Here is a 20,778-nt window from a genome sequence, read left to right as displayed (position 1 = left end):
AACATAATAAAGGAAAATATGCAGCTAAAATATAACTGGAAATTAAATAAGGCTAAAACCTACCCATATATGTATTTTGGGGTGAAATAAACGAAAATCCATGTTATATCTCCTTAAAATTTGTACTTTCTAAGATATACAGAAATAAATAGAAATCTAATTATTTTTTGAAAATGCACATTTGAATATATAACTTATAAACGAAGGGTTGTATACAATTAGGTATCGTCCCATTCGATTCAACACTAAATTCTTGAAAATCCGTGCAATTTTCTAGTGAAAACAAGTTAGTACTTGCCACTGTTTTAACAACAATGAGAACAAAATGTCTGAGGATGGCAAAAAATCGCAAATTTTCACGACTACGTAGATAGGGAAAAAATATAAATAAGGGTAAAACCCAACCAAATATATATTTTGAGGTAAAAGAAATAAAAATCGATGTTAAATATCTTTAGAATTTGTAGGTTCTAAGATATACGACATAAACAGAAATCCAATTATTCTTTGAAAATTTACTTTTCATTCTATAACTTATAGACGAATGGTTGTATACAATTAGGTATAGTACCATTCGATTCAACGCTAAATTCTTGAAAATCAGTGCAATTTTCTAGTGAAAACAAGTTAATACTTGCCACTGTTTTAACAACAATGACAACAAAATGTCTGACAATGGCAAAAATAGCAAATTTTCACGACTACATAGATAGGGAAAAAATATAAATAAGGGTAAAACCCAAGCAAATATTTATTTTGGGGTGAAAGAAACGAAAATCGATGTTAAATATCTTTAGAATTTGTAGGTCATTAACAGAAATCCAATTAGAAATCCAACAAAAAACATATAGCACATAATACAAGTAAAATTATTTTTAATGAATTGGATTTTATAGATTTAATGATTTTAATATATAAACGGAATAACTGACATTAAAATTATAGGGTCTATTTCTATTTATTCTGTATTTATTCACTATACCCTTAATCAAACGGAAACTCCTAAATTTTACGTCAGGTACGTATTTAAAAAAACAAAATATTAAACAAAATAGTTAATCAAAGCTTTCTTTATAAATTACTACTATTTTTTTCTTAATTAAAGTAAAAATAATAACATTTTATCCGTAATACTCAATATCTTAAAGAAAATAACGGCAATAAATCATAATGCATCTGAAATTTACTTTGTTAAACATCCTCGTATCAATCAAACACATGTGTTATATATATATATTCGTTTGTTATGTGACGCGTTTGAACGTAGACGGGACCACGTTTGACATCCGACGAATAAAAGGATAAGCTCGACTAAAAGATAAGGGCATAAAAAAGTCACGGTTTGAAACGGACCGCCACAATCGCCTTTATCTCGGCAGATTTAGCGTTTTAGATAAGGACAAAGTTAGGATAAATCAAAAAACAAACATCCGATAACGACAACAAAACGGGACGAGCGTTCGTTGTCTTTTTCTTTGCCAAATTTGTTTGGTATTGACGTTACAATCATCCAAATTAATTAGTTTATTTCTTTATTATCAAAAGTAAAAAACGGTACTATGCCTAAATAATTATGTATGATCATGAATATTATTTTAGTACACATTATTATTAGCTATTTAAATTATTTAGTCAATCGGATAAATATTATTAATTCAAGTATATATACAACATAAAATTCACAGTCTGTTGGTTGTAATCGTATATATGCAACTCAACATTTTCCTTATTGAAATTAATATTTTCGGCATTTTCTTAAAAAAGAGCAAAAAATAAAACGAAATAATTGAAGGAACATACATAAAACTTTTATATAAACAATGAACACAATTTTTATCGTCAAGAATTAATTTTCAAAATGAACCGGTCGTTTTACAGGTCTCTCCAATAATTTACCGACATTGAGGTCGGACAATATGTCGTGTTCGGTAACGTTGACCGAGAACTCTCTTTCAAGCCAAGCCTCGTCCATTTCGATCAATTTCTTTTGGAAATACTTCACGGTCTCGGAATGATCTTGGATAATCGCTCTAAAATCAATTGAAACATTAAAAACTGCATTATTTTACATTGGCGAAGGCGCTGGTAATATTAACATTTTCCCAAGTTTTACGCAGATGACAAGTTTTCTGCATTACTGTTTATTTATTTTGTATTATTCGAATTTCTTTGACAAATAAAACATAATTTTATTAATGATGTGCCGAAGTAAATCAACTGGTGGAATTAAATTTAACAATACACATTTTATTACTTAATTTTAGCGGAACTGCTAGTAATATCGACATTTTCTCAAATTTTATACTGATAACAAGTTATAAGCTATATTCTGTTATTTGTTAAATGGTAGAATTAGATTAAATTAACTATAAAAATGACATTGTTCTATTTCGGCGAATGCGCGGCTAACTTGACCTTTTCCCGAATGTTACACGTTAATATAATCTGAGAAATATTAAAGCATACTTAAATTCCTTTTTCCCAATGATGTAAACTTCGGTAGTCTCTATTGCGAAGTAGCTGTATCTAAAAAAATCCCTATTAGACAGCACCCCCATCAAGCCAACTGGATCTCCATCCTCCAGGTGCGATAGTTCCGCACCATTTCTAGTTGTTAGGGCCACCGTACCAGAAGAGATGAAATATATGGAATCGATTGGATCTCCTGCAACATATTTCGGGTTCAGGCTTAGACGTCAAGTCAGAGAAATCTACAAACCAGATTTTACGATCGGATCGTTCGCCAAGTACACCGCCTTCCTGGTGCTGGTGATGATGGTGTTGACTACGCCCTTTGGCAGCAGTTTCAACAGCTCTACTTTGGATATGAGCCGACGGGCGCTGTACAGAAGCATCTCCTCGCGAAGATAGGCCGAGAGAGTATCGAAAATGGCCTCTTCGTTGAAAAAGTGGTTCTGATACGTGTAACTGTAGTACTCTACTAGTCTGTTACGAAGAGTCTGCAACATTTCACCGTAAGCAACATGACGCAGTTACTCTCAAGCTGCCTCCTCACATTTGGTAACCTTTTTTGCCTCATGAATACCTCCAGCTGCAACAAGTACTCCTCATATTTGCTCTCAGACATGGTAACCACGCTGAACAGCTTCAGAATGCAAGCAATAACATTGAGAGTCCATATACGACCTGAAAAACGGGATGGTGATGAAAACTGTCTCGAACCCGGTGCTCCAAAACGTGAAAAACGTTTTCTGGCCTCAGCTTTACCGGTAATCATGACCAGAGCTAGTAAGAACTGCTCCAAAAAGTTTTCAGGATCAACCAGTTGTGGTCCCTGTCCCGTACCGAAGAAATGACATATGATAGTGAGGAAACATTCAGCAAACGCCACACCAATAGAATTCCGGTCAACAGGACGTATATCATTTTTACCGGCCCTTAATATTAAGAAAAAGAGTTAAAGAGTGAGCAACATGAGTTAATTTATTAGTAGAATAAAATTGCTGTTACCATAATTTGACGAATGCGCTTGTTATTATTATAATAGTTTTGGTGAATGTTTGAAAACACCTCTCAGTCTAGGGATGCAGAAAAATATCGATATAGAGATATATTGATACTTTCTGAAAAAATATTATATTTTCAGTCGATATTTTTTCAGAACAGGTTAAATATGGTTTTTAAAAAAACCTTTAAAATCGGTACTTAATTTTTTAAATATCGACATAACGAAATATCGATATTTATTCGTAACCAACATTCCTATCTCAGTCTATTTAAAGCTATTTTGTACATAGGTAATCTAAATTTGTTACGTCAAAACATAGCAATGTTGCCGCATAAACCGAGTTTTAGTTTTATTGCGCTTTGATATATAACAAAAATCTAATCTAAATAAAATTAAAATATTATCAAATATATAATATTTTAAAATTATAGTACATCTAAAAATTATAGTGAATTATGCAGCCATAATAGCTTATAGGTTAGAGTTATAACCTCTTATCATTATTACTTTCAAGAATTTTTCATACATCTGACAACCAGACGACTTTGACAGGCTCATTCGTTTACGTGTTCGAACTAATCAGACAGAATTGTGTTTCTTTTTAACTAGAAACATATTGATGACGTATGTACAAAAAACTTTCGGATGGACTGTATTTACTACCATTAACATAAATTGAGAAAACAAGTATACTTTACCATGAATTACTATCGAAGTCATCCATGTACACAATCCAAGGTATATAGAAAAAGAAGCAAGTCCACACGTGCAATATTATCAAAGTATAGATGAATAACTTTATACAGTCGTATAGTTCATCTGGCACATGGAAATTCAACATCATATCTTTCATGTAAAGAAATACTGTATTCAGTCTAAAACCGATAATTATCAATGTTTTTTTCTATAAAAAAAACTAAATATGTTTATATACCTAAACATACAGGCCATATTTAGTATATATAAAGATTCCGTTGCGGTCGTATAGATGCCAAATTTCAAACACGTAATGAAATCGACTACATAATAAAACTCGAGATACTTTTTTACAATCTGAGTTGGTTTGGTGGTGATTTCTTTTGTTTTATAATTAGCATATCCCGTGATAAAATACATGGCTAATATGACAGCTTGCAATGGAGAGAAGACGTACAAGTAGAATGTAAAAAATACTCTTTCCCTTTCCAGCAATTTACCGTTACTATTTCTCTAAAACATATAATACTGGTTTTAGATTTAATTATTGAATTGGTATAAATATTATTGTCAATTTGACAGCTATATAACCCAAAATATAAAACAAATTTTAAATAGCTTTATATTTACTTAGCTATAACATAAAAATACATTCATTATGGGAAAATTTAAAAGGTTTGTTTTAATTTTTTGAATTACATTGAACATTACATGATCTATATTAAAGTCAAAATTGTTTGTAGCAATATCGCGATTAAATTGATTGGATCAAAATTGTAACTGATAAGGTTACTCACCGTTGCAACTTGTATAAAACTCATATACAAAGGAGAGACAAACATATCGATGATCCACATGACACAGAAAAGCATTTTTCGTACTCTATTAACAGTGCTGAAAGGATGTATGATATATATCGGGCCTTGTAAGTGACGTTTTTGTTCGTGCAGCATTACGGATTTGTTTCGGAAAAACCTCTTGGAATCCGGTGAATTCGGGTTTAGCGTTAGGTTTTTCCGTATTTTCCGACAAAGTTTCCGGTACCATGGAGCATTTGGCGGGAGCTTCGGCAATCCGAACGTATCGATTTTCACTTTACAATAGTGTGTATTTACTTTAGACATAATACTTTCCAATTATTTGTACGTTTATTACTTAAAACTAATAAAAAAGCTGGATTTGTTTATAAAATCGCTTTATTCCCATGGCAAATTTCATATGTAAATCAATCAGCGACATCTAACGGTCATATTCTGAACTTCTATAGAATTCTATAGATTTCTTTATAATTATTTATCTTAGTCTTTAAACAATAAAACAAAATTGAACATATTTTATTAGTTTAAACCCCTACAAATAGCAAATGTAATAAAACTATTACACCCTCAATAAATATAAAGAGGTAATAAAATAATAAAATAAAGTTTTGCCCCACCTACCGGCGACCATTCAAATATCACAACAATTTTCAGTTTAGTTCAGTTTGTCTTTTCTCGTGTTGTATTTCTTCGATAGAAAAGTTTCTCTCTCGTATTTTAACTAGCTAGAAAGCTATTCATTATTAACTATAAATCGTAGCTATTATTACTTAATTCGCTAAAATGACTGATCATTTACAAGAATTATATGAAAAATACGACTTTTTGTCGTCTGCCAAAGATAATATTACTCAGGTTAGTATCAATTTTAGGTTAGCTTTATTTTAGATATCTCAGATAGTAACTGACAATTTTGGTTTCAGCATTCAAATGTATATGTGGAATGTATCGAGGGTACTAAAGGTGCTCCAAAGGAGAAGAAATTGGCCGCCCAAATTATCGCCAAGTTTTTCAAAAACTTTCCTGAACTTCAAGATACATCGTTGAATGCTATCCTGGACCTGTGTGAAGATGGAGATAGTGATATCAGAATTTGTGCCATGAAAACTCTCCCGATTCTTTGTAAAGACAACAAAGAATATGTTACCAATATAGCGAGTGTATTATCTCAATTACTCCAGTTAGAAGATCAAGATTATACAACAGCTTGCAATGCTCTAAACCAGGTTTTCAAAGAAAATCAACTTAGTGCTACCAAGGGTATTTTGAGTAATATACATCAACCAGCCGATGAAGTTAGTAGAGAAAAGTGTATTACTTATCTTTACAAGAAATTAACTAAAGTACAGGGCAAGTTACCTAGTGACTTGGAGGATTTGCTTATTGAAGAAGGCAAAAAGATTTTAATGGTAAGTTATTTTTCTCTATTTTAGCTTTGTTTTTGTTAAAGTTTTTTAAATTTCAGGATACAAATTCAAATGAATTTATTGTAATAATTTCATTTTTGTTGGAATCAAAATTGGCAAAAACCACAGCAGGTCAACAAGAATTAATTGATTTAGTTGCCGAGCGAGTTGAACTGGGTGAAAACTTCATTATATCTGAGGATGTTAACAATAATAACGTTGACAAGTTAATATTGTGTATAAACAGTATTTTACCTTTATTCAGTGTGAGTAGTTATTTTAAATATAAAATTTTATTTTGAGGTTTTCATTTATTTAATTATTTATTTTAGGCTTCGCTAGAATCTACCAAATTCTTATTGTATTACTGCAATAAAATTTTACCACAATGGGAATCAATTGGACGAATTCCAGATGGAGAAAAGTTGCAGTTAAGACTTCTGAGACAATTAGCAGAACTTAGCGTTCATTGTGGCAATGTTGAAAATATTACCGAGATTGTCGAGAAAATTTTCAACAAGTTGAAGGTAATTAATCCTAAATTGTAATTAATTATGTGTTTGCTAAAAAATTATTTCCCATATTAGGAATGTATGCCTCTCCCCCCTGATGATGTAGACATAAATCAAGTCCCTGATTTGGACTTTAGCAGTGTAGAATGCCTGCTCTATATCTTCCACAAGTTGGCGAGGAAATGCCCAGAATTTTTGATTGGGGACCAACAGTTACTCAAGGATTTCCGTTCAAGGCTTCAATACTTTTCTAGAGGCGTTCAAGGTTGCAAAAGGGCCCTGGATAATTCAGCCAACATCAAGAAGGAGTTAACCGCAGAAGAACAGAGCAAACTCGCAATTGCTCCAGCAGTTTTGGACAATATCAACTCATTGGTGAAGGACTTGTTCTACCAGCCACCACTCTACAAATGTAATCCACAGTTATCTTTTAAAATCGAGAACAAGCAAAAGGTATATTTTATATATTTTTTGGAATAATGTACATTTTGTGCATACTTGTTTTTATTTCCAGGCGGTGGAGAAAAGTCCTGCTGGAGTCAAAAGACATATTCCTATAACTTTTGAATCAAGTAACGGAACCCCAAGTGCGAAACAACACAGAGCAAACAAGAGTGGCGAGGACAGGAAACTATATATTCCCCCTAGTGGAAAATTTAGTAGTAATTTTGGTAAATTTGTTTATGGATGATTTTTATCACCTCAAACATCTACTAAAACATGATTTCCTCTACAGGTAGGTCAAATTCACGTGGCGGATGGCACAGAGGCATGGGTGGCGGCAGAACATCCAGAGGTAACAGGGGAGGAAACAGGAACTGGAGGAATTAACTTGGAATGGCTATTCCTTCATAGGTAGGTATTAAAAGGTCATGTTCTCAATATGTAAATATAAAGAAAGTTTATATCGTAAGATAGATGATATCTTAGCCTCTTTTCCACGGGGTGTATTTTGTATATTATTAGGTATCACCTAAGGTGAAAACGAGACGACGTTAAATTGACTTTTATAGATTTTTCTATATGCCTTCCAATAGGTTTCCTTAAGTGACCTATTGCTAACTTACTGAGAATATCGACCTATTCCAAGTTTCACAGGTTTCACGACATTTAGATCACGTTATTTTCATCAGGATTATTTGTTTGAATTATTTTTTTTAATATCAATAAAATTACTGTACATTTTCTATACTGGTTTTTTTTTAATATACACTCTGATCCTTGGTACATCAGTCCTACAAGTTTTCTGTGTTGAGATCTTTTTTGAATTCCTCTTACTGTGTTAACCATATACTCCTTTCCTGCTATTCTTATCATTCCCTATCAGCACTACCTTGCCGGGGTCTATACTCTGGTATTCTAATGATATGTACCAACCCCTTGTGTTTTTAGATATTGAATTGCATATTTATAGCTATATACTTTTATATCTTGTTTTGAACTTTCTCTCCATATGGACCACTTTGTTATTTCGTTGTTCAAAATATTCTTAAAAACATCTATTTCTTAAATATCTCCTGTTTCTGTCGTATTTTTCATTACTTAATATTTCATATTCCGTCACTAAATATCTTGTTTTATCATTGATGTGTAATATCAATGAACTAACTTTTACCGTTTTTTCTATTTTACGGAATGCACTTTATAGTTTTTTTTTTAAATTTCGTTATCATTTTCAACATTACTTATGTAAACTGGCCATTCATAGACAATGTAGATGTTTCATTCTGGCCCAACTAGATTTTTTTGCTTTATTGTTGAGCTGTCATATGGATTTCTGCTAAGGTGACTTGATATTATTAAAATGCCTACTTGAACAGCTTTTCAGCCTTATTTTTTTCTCGATTTGAGTGGGGATAAAAATATTTCTGTAGTCGGTATACTGGTTTTTTCATACACTCTCGCCGTCAAAATATTATTCTTAATATCTCCCCTAAAAAATAGAAGTTCTTCATTATTTTTTAAATATCTTCTGCTGTTTCTGTCGTTCTTTTCATTAGTTAATATTTTATATTCCAGCACTAAATATTTTATTTTATCATTGATGTTTAATCCCTGACTTTTGCTGCTTTTTCTATTTTACAATGCACTATCTAGTTTTTTTTATTTCGTTATAATTTCAACATTGCATATGTAAACTGGCCATTCATAGACAATGTAGATGTTTCATTCTGGCCCAACTGGTTTTTTTTGCTTTATTGTTGAGCTGTCATATGGATTTCTGCTAAGGTGACTTGATATTATTAAAATGCCTACTTGAACAGCTTTTCAGCCTTATTTTTTTCTCGATTTGAGTGGGGATAAAAATATTTCTGTAGTCAGTATACTGGTTTTTTCATACACTCTCGCCGTCAAAATATTATTCTTAATATCTCCCCTAAAAAATAGAAGTTCTTCATTATTTATTAAATATCTTCTGCTGTTTCTGTCGTACTTTTCATTAGTTAATATTTTATATTCTGTCACTAAATAATTTGTTTTATCATTGATGTTTAATCCGTGACTTTTGCTGCTTTTTCTATTTTACAATGCACTATCTAGTTTTTTTTATTTCGTTATAATTTCAACATTGCATATGTAAACTGGCCATTCATAGACAATGTAGATGTTTCATTCTGGCCCAACTAGACCTTTTTGCTTTATTGTTGAGCTGTCATGGATTTCTGCTAAGGTGACTTGATATTATTAAAATGCCTACTTGAACAGCTTTTCAGCCTTATTTTTTTCTCGATTTGAGTGGGGATAAAAATATTTCGGTAGTCGGTATACTGGTTTTTTCATACACTCTCGCCGTCAAAATATTATTCTTAACATTTCCCCTAAAAAATAGAAGTTTTTCATTATTTTTTAAATATATTCTGCTGTTTCTGTCGTTCTTTTCATTAGTTAATATTTTATATTCCAGCACTAAATATTTTATTTTATCATTGATGTTTAATCCCTGACTTTTGCTGCTTTTTCTATTTTACAATGCACTATCTAGTTTTTTTTTATTTCGTTATAATTTCAACATTGCATATGTAAACTGGTGCATTCCATACAAAAACAATTCAATTAAGATATTGTGCAAGAGGAGAGAAGCTTTGTTAACCATTCAGAAAACAAGTTAATAGTGACAGTGTGCATTACAATTTGATGGAATTTAGTTATTACAAAAAAGTATGTGTGTTACAATAGCAATACCTTAGAGCACAAGAAACTCGCGATTAAGATAAGATGATCATAAATTAGGAACAATGTTAATGCAAATAATTGACGGTTGTTTTGTCGAAAATATATGGGACGAAAAGGGTTTTAACAATCATTAGTTATTTTAGCAAATTGTTAAAGAGTCCTTAGAAAGTAGGGGTTATATTTCCAATGCTACGTAATCTAGATAAGATACAAGCAGATACAAGATATATATATATATATATATATATATATATATTATAGTGGAGAAAGTACTGGTCATTCATAGATATATCATTATTTTCAAAAATCATTCTTTTATTATTAATATAACTAACAAAATAACGGTACATTTTCTATAGTGGTTTTTACAGACCCTAAATAAATTTAAAATATTAATAATCTAAGGCACATATCAATGCGACTCCGCGTTTGATCCAGTGATGTTGATCCTTCTTTGATGGTAATTCTGTGGTCAGTACATAATTGGTAGAATGCCCCGTGGTGGACAGAGTACCAGCTCTTGTGAGTGTCTTGTAAACTGGGCACTCGTAGATACCCTCAGGTTTGACGTGATGCTCTTCTGGTATTAACCATATCACCGGCATTTCTTCAAAACAAAAACAAACATGGAGATAGTACTTATGAATTCATTTCACCCGTACCTGTGTATAACTCCTTGGGATTGGATTCATCCAGTATATTCGCGGAAGAATTCCATCTGGCCCCTTCCAAAAACAGTCCCCATATACAACATCCATCTGACTGGCGTTCTTTAGGAAAGCGATTCAGTACCTTAAAACATAGTTAGTTGAGGATTTCATTGACTCTCGACGGCATAGTACCTTAAATGAAAAGTTGATGGTATCGATGGACACGATATACTTCCTCGCGAAGTTCTGCAGTGTACCAGTGAGGAAAGCTTGCGGGAAATAGAACCCAGAGATCCAGAACACCGCTGGTATGCCCTTCTCGATCCAAGTGTTCAGAAAATCGAGTCTGGCCATAAGATCGGTAACCCAGGCTCCTTGAAAATCATTTATGAGTGAGTTTAGAAGATTTCCAGATGTTGAGTTGCGAACCCAAAGGTTTCAGGGACGGATACGCTTTGCTCGCCCATAGCTGTGGCACCATGTTGCTGTACAAGCTCAGGGACATTTTCTCCAGTGCTTCGGACATGACGACCAGTCCTTTTAAGGCTTTCAGTAGATCGTTGAGGGTAGTTCGTAGTACGACCAGTAACTTGTTGTATCTGATTGCTTCTTGTATGAGGACGGTGTTGAGGGATTCTTCGTACAAAACTGGATACCTTAAGATGGAATTGGCGAATTTACGTGAATGAATCGGAAAAACGAATGGTTACTTTTGCATAATGAGTTCTAGATCAAACAGTTTGGGTAGCTGGTCCAGAATGCTTCGAGACTGGGACGTGGTGACTTCTTCCTGGCTGGCGGCGGCTCCACCCACCGTCTTCGGTTGCAGCCGGAGAAGGGTGGACAAGCACCGATAGGTTTGGGCTTGGGCGAAGGTTATATCGGCGTTGGGGTGCATGCCGAAGAGTTCTGGGTCGTCGTTGATGGGGAAGGTTTTGATGTAGTCCATGTAATCCATGAATAGCGATGTTGTTGGAAGCTGGAAGTTTTGTCGTAGATATATGATATTATAGAATCAGAAATCGAGAACCTGATAGTAAATCTCATCCTTATCGAACACGTATCCTTCCTGAACGACTTCCGGCTTGTAGTAATCAGCGAGGACGTTCATCAGACACCTCCTGTCCCAGTCATCGGTCACCCTTCCTCCGTAGTTGATTTCTCCGGCTGTGTAGGTGAGAACCTTGAACGGAATGTCCTGATACTCCAACAGGAACATGTGCAACTGGGACAGACATATCTTCAAGTCACCGTCGGTGAACTCGTATGGTATATTGAACCCCAGCGGACCAAACTTTCTTCTCTCCAACAAGATTCCGTGGAAGAGGCACAGGGAAAAGGTCAACAGCTTGAAATCGGCGGCTTTGGCGTTTTCCGACTGGATGAAATCGGTAAAGTCGGACACTTGGTTCCGGTAAGCTCTGAGGATGTTCGCCTTGATACCTGGTTGATATTCGGTGGTTAGGATATGTTGATGAAGGGTGATGATGGATGATGCCTTACCGGAAGGTGGTTCAACGGTCATTTTGCTGCCGTTCTGTAAAATGGAGACGGGGAAAGATGGCGATGGTGTCGATGTGAGCCAGATTCTGAAATCTCTATGGACGGCGTCTGGTGGTATGGTTTCGATGATGCGTTCTAACGTAGGCATCCAGCTAGGTGCCAAGTGACAATTCTACGACATATAGGGAAAGAGAAAGTGAAAAGAGGTGCTCTTCTGTAGTTTTCTTGGGTACATTGATTGATATATATTTTGTCCAAAAAGCAAATCCAATCTACGTAAATAACTTATAACGTATATAAACCTATACAAAGAATTTATAAAAATCTACATTTTTATATGGTAGACGGTACTTTTTCATCTGTAGATATATCTTTAGTTGAGTTGTGCATATAGCTGGTCGAGTAGCTTGATAGTTTTTGCGGTACGACTCGATGTGACAAAATTTTAACACAGGTGTCATAACTTTAGCACACCTGACAAAACTATAGCACCCGTGTCAAAACTATAGCACAGGTGAAAAAACTTTAACACATGTGACAAAATTATAGCACAGGTGTCAAAACTATTGCATAGGTGTCATAACTTTAGCACACCTGACAAAACTATAGCACCCGTATCAAAACTATAGTACAGGTGACAAAACATGAGCACAGGTGTCAAAACTTTAGCACAGGTGTCAAAACTATAACACAGGTGTCATAACTTTAGCACACCTGACAAAACTATAGCACCCGTGTCAAAACTATAGCACAGGTGAAAAAACTTTAACACATGTGACAAAATTATAGCACAGGTGAAAAAACTATAGCACAGGTGACAAGACTATAGCACATATGACAAAACTATAGCACAGGTGACAAAACTATAGCACAGGTGAAAAAACTTTAGCACATGTGACAAAACTATAGCACAGGTGACAAAACTATAGCACAGGTGAAAAAACTTTAGCACATGTGACAAAACTATAGCACAGGTGACAAAACTTTAGCACAGGTGTCAAAACTTTAGCACATGTGACAAAACATTAGCACATGTGACAAAACTATAGCACAGGTGACAAAACTATAGCACAGGTGACAAAATGATAGCACAGGTGAAAAAACTTTAGCAAATGTGACAAAACTATAGCACAGGTGAAAAAACTTTAGCACAGGTGACAAAACTATAGCACAGGTGAAAAAACTTTAGCACATGTGACAAAACTATAGCACAGGTGAAAAAACATTAGCACAGATGTCAAAACTATAACACAGGTGAAAAAACTAGCACATGTGACAAAACTATAGCACAGGTGACAAAACTATAGCACAAGTGACAAAATTATAGCACAGGTGAAAAAACTTTAGCACATGTGACAAAACTATAGCACAGGTGACAAAACTTTAGCACAGGTGACAAAACTATAGCACAGGTGAAAAAACTTTAGCACATGTGACAAAACTTTAGCACATGTGACAAAACTATAGCACAGGTGACAAAACTTTAGCACAGGTGACAAAACTTTAGCACATGTGACAAAACTATAGCACAGGTGACAAAACTTTAACACACTACAGATTTAACAAACAATATTATGGCGCAGCGTTCCTTAATATTGGCTAAGTATTAAACAAGCTGTGGCATAATGATTATTCTATTTAATTAAAAAAAAGTTACCACAGTTCTTCCCATTATTAAAATCTTATTTAAAAAAGAGATGCTACGAAGTATTGTCACGCGTGCTAAAGTTTTATCGAAGGTTAAATTAGGATATTATTTTTTTACCAACCTACCTGGAAGAAAACCCACGAACCGACCTCGATGGCTTCCCTGATCATCTTCTCCGCCCTCGGTCCCTGGCCCTGGCCCAGCGAGATCGAGAACAGCCTCTTGCCGAACTTCATCCGATCGGCGAACTTGTACAGCTCCGCCGCGGGATCGGTGCCGGCCGAGAGGACGAAGATCAGCGGCGTCGTGGCCGACGACTCCTTGAACATGGCCGCCAGGTCCGAGGACTGCGGCTCGATGAACTGCTGACCCAGCTTCTCGGACAGGAAGTCCTGCATGCTGTTGGTCACCTTGTCCGGCCGGAGACTCTTCAGCACGACCATCTTCTGGAAGGCGTCCATCGAATGGTTGAACGGGGAAGGTAAGTCCATCCTGTCCAGGACAAAATTGTTAAAAAATACTAAAAATTAGCATTGAACAAATCTGATTTGTTATGATTTCTGCAACTCGATCAGATGGATGGATGGATCAATGGATTTACGATAAAAATTGAAATAAAATATTTTAAATGCTGTAGGTGACGTAGTTGTTTTGGACGCATTGGACGGAAGATAAAGATGAGACTCTCAAAATATATGCATTTTGGGGTTAAATTAGCAAAAATTCAATTTCCAATTACTAGAAATTGTTGGTTTGTTGAATGTTAAATTAATTTAAAGATGTTAAGCAACTAAAAAGCGCTATACAAGATAAGTGGGAAGAGTTAGATCAAGATTTTGGTAAAAATCTATATGAAAGGTTGACGACGACACTAATTAAACTTGTGAACTAAAACTGTAAATTGTTAAACTAAGGTTTTGTCATTTGTGCTAAAATTTTGTCACCTATGCTAAAGTCTGCCCTGAATACCGCCTGCACTCCAACATCTCAGAGTTGTTTAGTGAAATCTAATACAATAGTATCAGGTGCTTGCATGTATTTTTTTCAGAGATGGAGATTTATTGGTGAAAATGCAGAATATTAATGTAAATAACTGTTAAATTCCATGGTTTTGACATTTATGGTGGTGAATCTTCTGCTACAACCTTGAAGAATGTTTGAATGAATTGAATGACGTGTGATGATGCAAAAAGACTAGCAATAAAAAATCAATTTTGAAAAATATACTGGTGTAGCTTGAGATCGATATGGCATGGCTAATAAATGATTTCGAAAGAAGAAATGCCAAAATGAATCGATGGTTGGATCGCTAATGCTAGAAAGTTGTAGAAAATGATCTAAAATATTTTGATTATATTGTACCCGTTTTTATAAGTAAAAGCTATTATAAAATGAAATATCAGAATATATTTCGAAAAAAACTCTATACTATATATCCAAATTTTGAGTGTTTAGTTAAGCAAATTACAACACCATATTATTACTAACCTATGTGGCTCCGCACTCTCAAATATCGCTTTGTAATGTTCGATATGTCTGCCGAATGTTGTCACAAGGGCCTTGAAGTTCGGCAGTACCGCCAGGGCTAATATCTCGTTCCAAGACTTGCTGGATAGCCATCCGGATGCCGGATTGGGAATATCCTGAAACGTTTTACTCCTGATTCACGTCCAGTCGAATTTAATTCCATGCAACTCACCAATACAGGATTGCCACCCGCTAAGAAATGATGCCACTCGTGGGAATCGATTTTCTTGTCGTCCATCAGGATCCTGACGCACATGAGGAAGGCGAAATGAAGCTTGTGCTTCTCGAACAAGCTACGACATACGTTGCTGAAGAGGTTGAAGGTGAAGTGATCGTTGATTGTCTGCACTCGAACGTTGATATCATCTGAAACACGTTCGCTATGATTAATAATTTCATTTCACCCACATAGAAAACTTTTTCACCCACATAGAAAAAGTCGTCTAAGTTTTCTGATCATTAGATTGATTATACAGTTTTTTTCTGGTTCAGATAATTAGGAAGTGACTTCAGAAATTGGTTTTAATGACTGAATAAATGATACCAGTCTAATTATGATAAAACAGTTCCGTAGTTATAATGCATTAGATTAGAAAGCTGTAAGTTATTTCATTAATTGTAACATCCAATGAAAAATATATAACTCTAACTCTCACTTGTTGCAAACATTGCAACTTATTTTTAAAATCTAGTCCTATCCGAGTCCCAGACAGTTTAAAAGATTAAACTGTAACTAATATAATTGTAGAGGTCAGTAGGCGCGACAAAATTTGAATAGCTTACTCACTATAGCATACTATTGGATAGTTAGGTTTTATTTAGCGTGGATTACTTTTTCATACACTTAATATGCTGAATTTTCCGAACCTGAACGTTCCGTATCCGCCATAGACGATATAAAAATGGATATGAACCATTCCAAGGAGTACTGGTACATGGGATCCACGTTGGACAAATCCGCAAGGCAGAAGAACAAAATCTGGGCCCGGTTCGCTACCGGTATGTACAAGGCCCTCGTGTTGTCGATATCGATCTGGGTGATCTCCGCGGCCTCAACTTTATTCTGCAAACCAACCACGTTCGTTGAAAAAATAACCTAGGACCTCGCGAGATCCGAATCCCTTACCTTGATGTCTTCGCTCTTGACCTTGGACGCCTCCAGGGTGATGATGAAATCGAGATCGTCCAGGGGCGAGCCCTCCGACGAGCTCAGCTTCAGCAGGATGCGGTCCTCGATGTCCTTGAGCTCGTGCTTCATCTGCGCCACGCTGACCACGATCTGGCTCCTTTGCTCTTCCAGATCGGGCCGTTCTTGCATCACCACCAGCGCCAGGAGCTGATCTTGTAGTCCCCTGAGGTTCACGGTTGAATAAAAACCATCTCGTACGTGTATGTGAGATAGCCGGGCTTTGTGAATTAATTTTAATTTTAATGTGTAGATTATTGTCTTTCAAAGTGTTATAAAGATGCTCAATGAGTTTCAGATGCATTGGAATGATGATTAAACTACAGTCGCTAAAATTATTCAAAATAGTTTTGCTTTTGAATTTAGTATCTTGCCTATCAAACAAATGGTCTAGTATTCTTCGAGAAATCTCGCCTGTAAGTCATCAACATGAAGTTTGTTACAACGTGCCCGATGATATTTAATACACAGTAATATCAACTGTTGTACATCCTTTAAAATTAATTTATAAGCCTGAGGTTAAAAAATAGTTGGACTAATGAATGTTAAAAAAATTTCTTACGTAGAAACGACGGTAAAATTGACCAGAAGCACTTTGATGGAGACCTCGGGTGTGTAGTGCGGGTTCGGTAATTTGGTAGTGATGTACAGCCTGAAATTGTTGTCGTATGGCACCACGGCGTCGCCCAGCTTCACCACCATCGTGCCGCTCTGATTGTACACCTGCCGCAGCAGGATGGGATCCAGAGCAGGATCCAGTTCGGTCCCGACGTTCTCGATCAGCACCGGTTTCCCGAAACGGACCGCCGACTCGATCGTCCTGATCAAATCTTTATCCGATAACTTACAGATCGAGAGACCTTGGGATTTTCCCTGAAAGGAAGAGGAGTTTCGTTATAGTTACGATTTGGCGAAGGTGCGCGAAAATAGAAAACGAAATAAGACTCGCCATATTTTTCACCCATTTGTTGGCCTGGCCCTGGGGATCGATGAACAATGGCCAACGACGGGAACACGACACCAAAACAGCGTTTTCCGTCGAGAGGTAGTCCCTAGGAAGACCGTCCAGTTGCCACAGTCGTATCTGGACTGGCTCGCCCAATATACTGACCGGGTTGCAGTTGGCTGTGAAGGGAATTTCTTGTTCCTAACAATAAAATCAAAATAATAAATGTTTTAAATAGTTGTTAGTTGATTTTATACCAATAAAAGACTATTATAGATTTCTATTATAAAAGAAAGTTGTGTGTTTAAAATACGTTGATAGTGTTGTGGAAAATATACAGTCAATTGTGCATCTCAGAATATCAGGCGTATGAACGAGTCATCTACTAAATATATACATGAAAATTAATGTTCTTAATATACAACTTTTTTGTGTTCTGGCCTAAAACCAGGCGGTGGAATGCATGACGCATACCTGGTCGCGGAGACTTGCCCTGGAGTGACAAGTTGGACCGGGTTATGTGAGACTGCCTCTGAGCTTACCAATACACTAAACCGAAATCGCCTCACAGTCGAACCCTGTGGATCGCTACTGCTATTTCTGAAAATCAATGGAGCGTTGAAGATCCTCCGGAGGATCTTATTTTGGAAAACTTGAAGCCGGTTCACCTGGTTGGGTGTAATAAACTTGAAGTAGACATTAGAGTCGTAGAGGAGTGCGGACCGAATTAACATCTTGTAAAATAAGCATTTGATGGAGATGGGAAGTCTGCTAGAAGGATAGATCAGAGAAGATAGTAGATTTGCTATCCCCGAACCTTTCTGGATTTGGGAATGCCAACCGAACCGTCGGTCGAAGTGGAGACCTAGGTACGTGATGTTATCCAGCCATGGAATTGTTACGGTGACGACCTTAAGTTGCGAGACGCGCTGTGCGTAACCTTCTTATGGAAAATGATGGCCTGGGTTTTCAGGGATATAAAACTACGAGGTCGGTCGTATAACTACTTAGGAGAGGGTCCAATTCGGCTGAAATTTCGACAATAGCCGTCTAGGAGAATATCCTGTACGACAGTAAATTCTCTGGGGATAGTGGCCCCATCGGGCCATGAAGCTAATTGCTTATCGAACCGCTCTCGTATGTTAAAAAACGGTTTTTGTTGAAGCACCAACCTAAATTAATTTTTTTTAAATCCCAATCTTTGTTCTATTAGCCTAAGCTTACACAACACACTTTTTAACAAATTCAAAACCTCAGTAGATGGAAGTAAATTAAAACATCACCAATAGTAACAATTCCTGTCGATAAAAAATCGCAAAACACGACAAAACACAAGTTACAAGAGATTTAAAGTGTATCAGCTAAACCGATATATATATTTCTGTACACTTACCTCGATCAACTTGATCCACTCGGTGAACAAACTTCGCCTATATTGATCGGTGAAGGGAGTCATGTACGCGACACAACCAGAACTGATCAGGATGTCGCCAGTGACGTTCACCACGTTCGCTTCGATATTCTCAATAGTTTGGATCCATCTAAAGAGTATTTTCGTTATATTTAACTACGCAGAAACTTTAAGAGACAATCGTCATAGTATTGAGACATTGATGTCACCGAAAATTAATTGTAAGTAGTACCGAGACCACTCCCTGACCTCGTCCACTGTAATTTTTAATCACTATTATCATTTTGATAATTTGTTAGATAAACAAAATGATTTTTAAAAAGTAAATTCATAAGTTTGAATATCCTTATTATTATTATTATTTTATATGATAAATATGAATCAATGTTTGTATATATATATATATATATTTTTTTTTTTTTTTGATATTTCCTTAGGTAAGACAGCAGTGTACTTGTGCAGACTTTAGCACAGGTGCCAAACTTCAGTTTAACAATTTACAGTTAGTTAAACTTGTTATAATTAGTGTCCCCGTCAGCGTTTCATATAGGTTTATAACATAATCTTAATCTAACTCTTTCCACTTATCTTGTATAGCACTTTTTCGTTGTTTAACATCTTCAGATTCTTTTAACATTCAATAGACCAACAATTTCCATGAATCAAGGAGGCGCTCCAACCGCTTTAAATTCGAATATTTTCTTAGAAAACTGGATTTTCGCTAATTTCAGCCCAAAATACATATATTTTGATCTTTGCATCTTTATCTAAAGGGTGAAAAATTTCGGCAATTTTTCCATATATTTTTTCAATACGATTTTTTGCCCTTTTATCAGTCATTTAACACATTACACATTTAACACAATGTTATTGCACAGCCTTCTTTGACATTAGCCAAGTATTCGACAAGGTGTGGCATAACTGGCTATCCTATACAGTTCTAAATTAAGTTACCACACTCTTTCTTTCCATTATCAAAATCTGATGTTGAAAAAAAATATAATTCTGACTCATCTCAAACGCATGATGTTAAGTCAGGAGTACCATATAGCAACATATTGGGCCCCGTTCTCTATCTAATATTGACAGCAGATATATTGCAATCGATACAGATGAAATGTGATAAAATATTGAAGAACATCAAGTAAAAATATTATCAGTATATCACTTGGCAAGAAAATTGATAAATGCAAGTAATAACTCTAAAGGGTACCCAATAATAATGTAGTTGGGAAGTGTATAGAGAATAGTATTATTGAAATCAAGTGCCCTATATTTGCTAAGACAAATAAAAGTGCTGAAGTGTCTGAAGCAACTTACGTAAATATTTTATGTAAGAATATTATACGCAAGTATATTATAGCGTTTACTCATAATTTTTTTGTGTTTCAAAGTTATAAATTATGAGTCTATTGATCACATAATAGGCTTTCCTGAAGCTATGCCGAAGAAGGAAAAGTACATGTTGAAACAAACTCACCGAACACGTTCGTCAGACAATCCTGTGATAAGCCTCACCGCCCTGGACATCCGTTCTTCGCACGTGGCTATACTTTGCTCTTTTTCCCTTTTGAACTCTATCTTGGCGTTAAGTTGACTCTGAAGCTTGTCCAAACGCTCAGTTACTTCCTTCATTTTCGCTTTCGCTTCCGCCAGGGCTCTCTCGGTCTTCTCCAACTCGTCCTTGGCTGTACTTAAAGCCGCTTTCTTCGGCGCCACAGCCAAATTGACGAAGTAGTACTTGTACATGGCGTGGACCCACATACACAAAGACGTACAAGCCTTGGAGATCTGTAAAGTAATTTTTCGGTAACAGATCCCCGTCGAAACCG

General features: G+C 35.6%; 3 protein-coding genes across 3 annotated transcripts in view; 1 reads left to right on the top strand and 2 right to left on the bottom strand.

Annotated features, from left to right (window-relative positions):
- Positions 1–1,786: 1,786 nt before the first annotated feature.
- LOC143204944 (potassium/sodium hyperpolarization-activated cyclic nucleotide-gated channel 2) lies at positions 1,787–5,319 on the bottom strand. Its single transcript, XM_076417902.1, has 8 exons — positions 4,963–5,319; positions 4,404–4,678; positions 4,168–4,344; positions 3,229–3,398; positions 3,017–3,147; positions 2,720–2,960; positions 2,467–2,665; positions 1,787–2,030 (listed from the first exon to the last, which is right to left on the bottom strand). The coding sequence occupies exons 1-8, from the start codon at positions 5,287–5,289 to the stop codon at positions 1,847–1,849; spliced, it is 1,704 nt and encodes a 567-aa protein (XP_076274017.1). The 5' UTR covers positions 5,290–5,319; the 3' UTR covers positions 1,787–1,846.
- Positions 5,320–5,623: 304 nt separating this feature from the next.
- On the top strand, positions 5,624–8,088 carry cass (apoptosis inhibitor cassowary). The gene is made up of 7 exons (XM_076417903.1): positions 5,624–5,838; positions 5,907–6,392; positions 6,449–6,655; positions 6,722–6,916; positions 6,977–7,354; positions 7,416–7,572; positions 7,638–8,088. The coding sequence occupies exons 1-7, from the start codon at positions 5,767–5,769 to the stop codon at positions 7,730–7,732; spliced, it is 1,590 nt and encodes a 529-aa protein (XP_076274018.1). The 5' UTR covers positions 5,624–5,766; the 3' UTR covers positions 7,733–8,088.
- Positions 8,089–10,423: 2,335 nt separating this feature from the next.
- Positions 10,424–20,778, bottom strand: part of LOC143205095 (dynein axonemal heavy chain 1) — a 65,352-nt gene continuing 54,997 nt past the window's right edge. The window contains exons 47-62 of the mRNA XM_076418171.1: positions 20,427–20,737; positions 18,929–19,076; positions 17,539–17,736; positions 17,152–17,462; positions 16,530–16,755; positions 16,271–16,466; positions 15,576–15,769; positions 15,365–15,519; positions 14,002–14,368; positions 12,229–12,400; positions 11,756–12,168; positions 11,436–11,704; positions 11,155–11,381; positions 10,918–11,099; positions 10,738–10,867; positions 10,424–10,682 (exon numbers count right to left, since the gene is read on the bottom strand). Of these exons, the coding sequence (XP_076274286.1) occupies positions 10,468–10,682; positions 10,738–10,867; positions 10,918–11,099; positions 11,155–11,381; positions 11,436–11,704; positions 11,756–12,168; positions 12,229–12,400; positions 14,002–14,368; positions 15,365–15,519; positions 15,576–15,769; positions 16,271–16,466; positions 16,530–16,755; positions 17,152–17,462; positions 17,539–17,736; positions 18,929–19,076; positions 20,427–20,737 (3,714 nt within the window). The 3' untranslated portion in view covers positions 10,424–10,467. The remainder of the gene's footprint in view (positions 10,683–10,737; positions 10,868–10,917; positions 11,100–11,154; positions 11,382–11,435; positions 11,705–11,755; positions 12,169–12,228; positions 12,401–14,001; positions 14,369–15,364; positions 15,520–15,575; positions 15,770–16,270; positions 16,467–16,529; positions 16,756–17,151; positions 17,463–17,538; positions 17,737–18,928; positions 19,077–20,426; positions 20,738–20,778) is intronic.

The sequence above is a fragment of the Rhynchophorus ferrugineus genome, unplaced genomic scaffold, assembly GCF_030347505.1.
Source record: "Rhynchophorus ferrugineus isolate W39M unplaced genomic scaffold, kcgeb_rfMv2 rfM11, whole genome shotgun sequence".
NCBI classification, from domain to species: domain Eukaryota; kingdom Metazoa; phylum Arthropoda; class Insecta; order Coleoptera; family Curculionidae; genus Rhynchophorus; species Rhynchophorus ferrugineus.
The sequence above is the reverse complement of the archived record's forward strand: the minus strand, read 5'-3'. Positions and strand labels throughout refer to the sequence as shown.

Bases quoted from the DNA above. Each gene is read 5' to 3' on its own strand.
- LOC143204944 (XM_076417902.1), bottom strand. From the start codon at position 5,289: ATGTCTAAAGTAAATACACACTATTGTAAAGTGAAAATCGATACGTTC. The intron at 3,399-4,167 runs GTAAAGTATACT...CTTAATATTAAG, and splicing joins GACTTCGATAGTAATTCATG to GGCCGGTAAAAATGATATAC. The intron at 3,148-3,228 runs GTAAAGCTGAGG...CCCGTTTTTCAG, and splicing joins AGCTCTGGTCATGATTACCG to GTCGTATATGGACTCTCAAT.
- cass (XM_076417903.1), top strand. From the start codon at position 5,767: ATGACTGATCATTTACAAGAATTATATGAAAAATACGACTTTTTGTCG. The intron at 7,355-7,415 runs GTATATTTTATA...TTTTATTTCCAG, and splicing joins AAATCGAGAACAAGCAAAAG to GCGGTGGAGAAAAGTCCTGC. The intron at 7,573-7,637 runs GTAAATTTGTTT...TTTCCTCTACAG, and splicing joins AAAATTTAGTAGTAATTTTG to GTAGGTCAAATTCACGTGGC.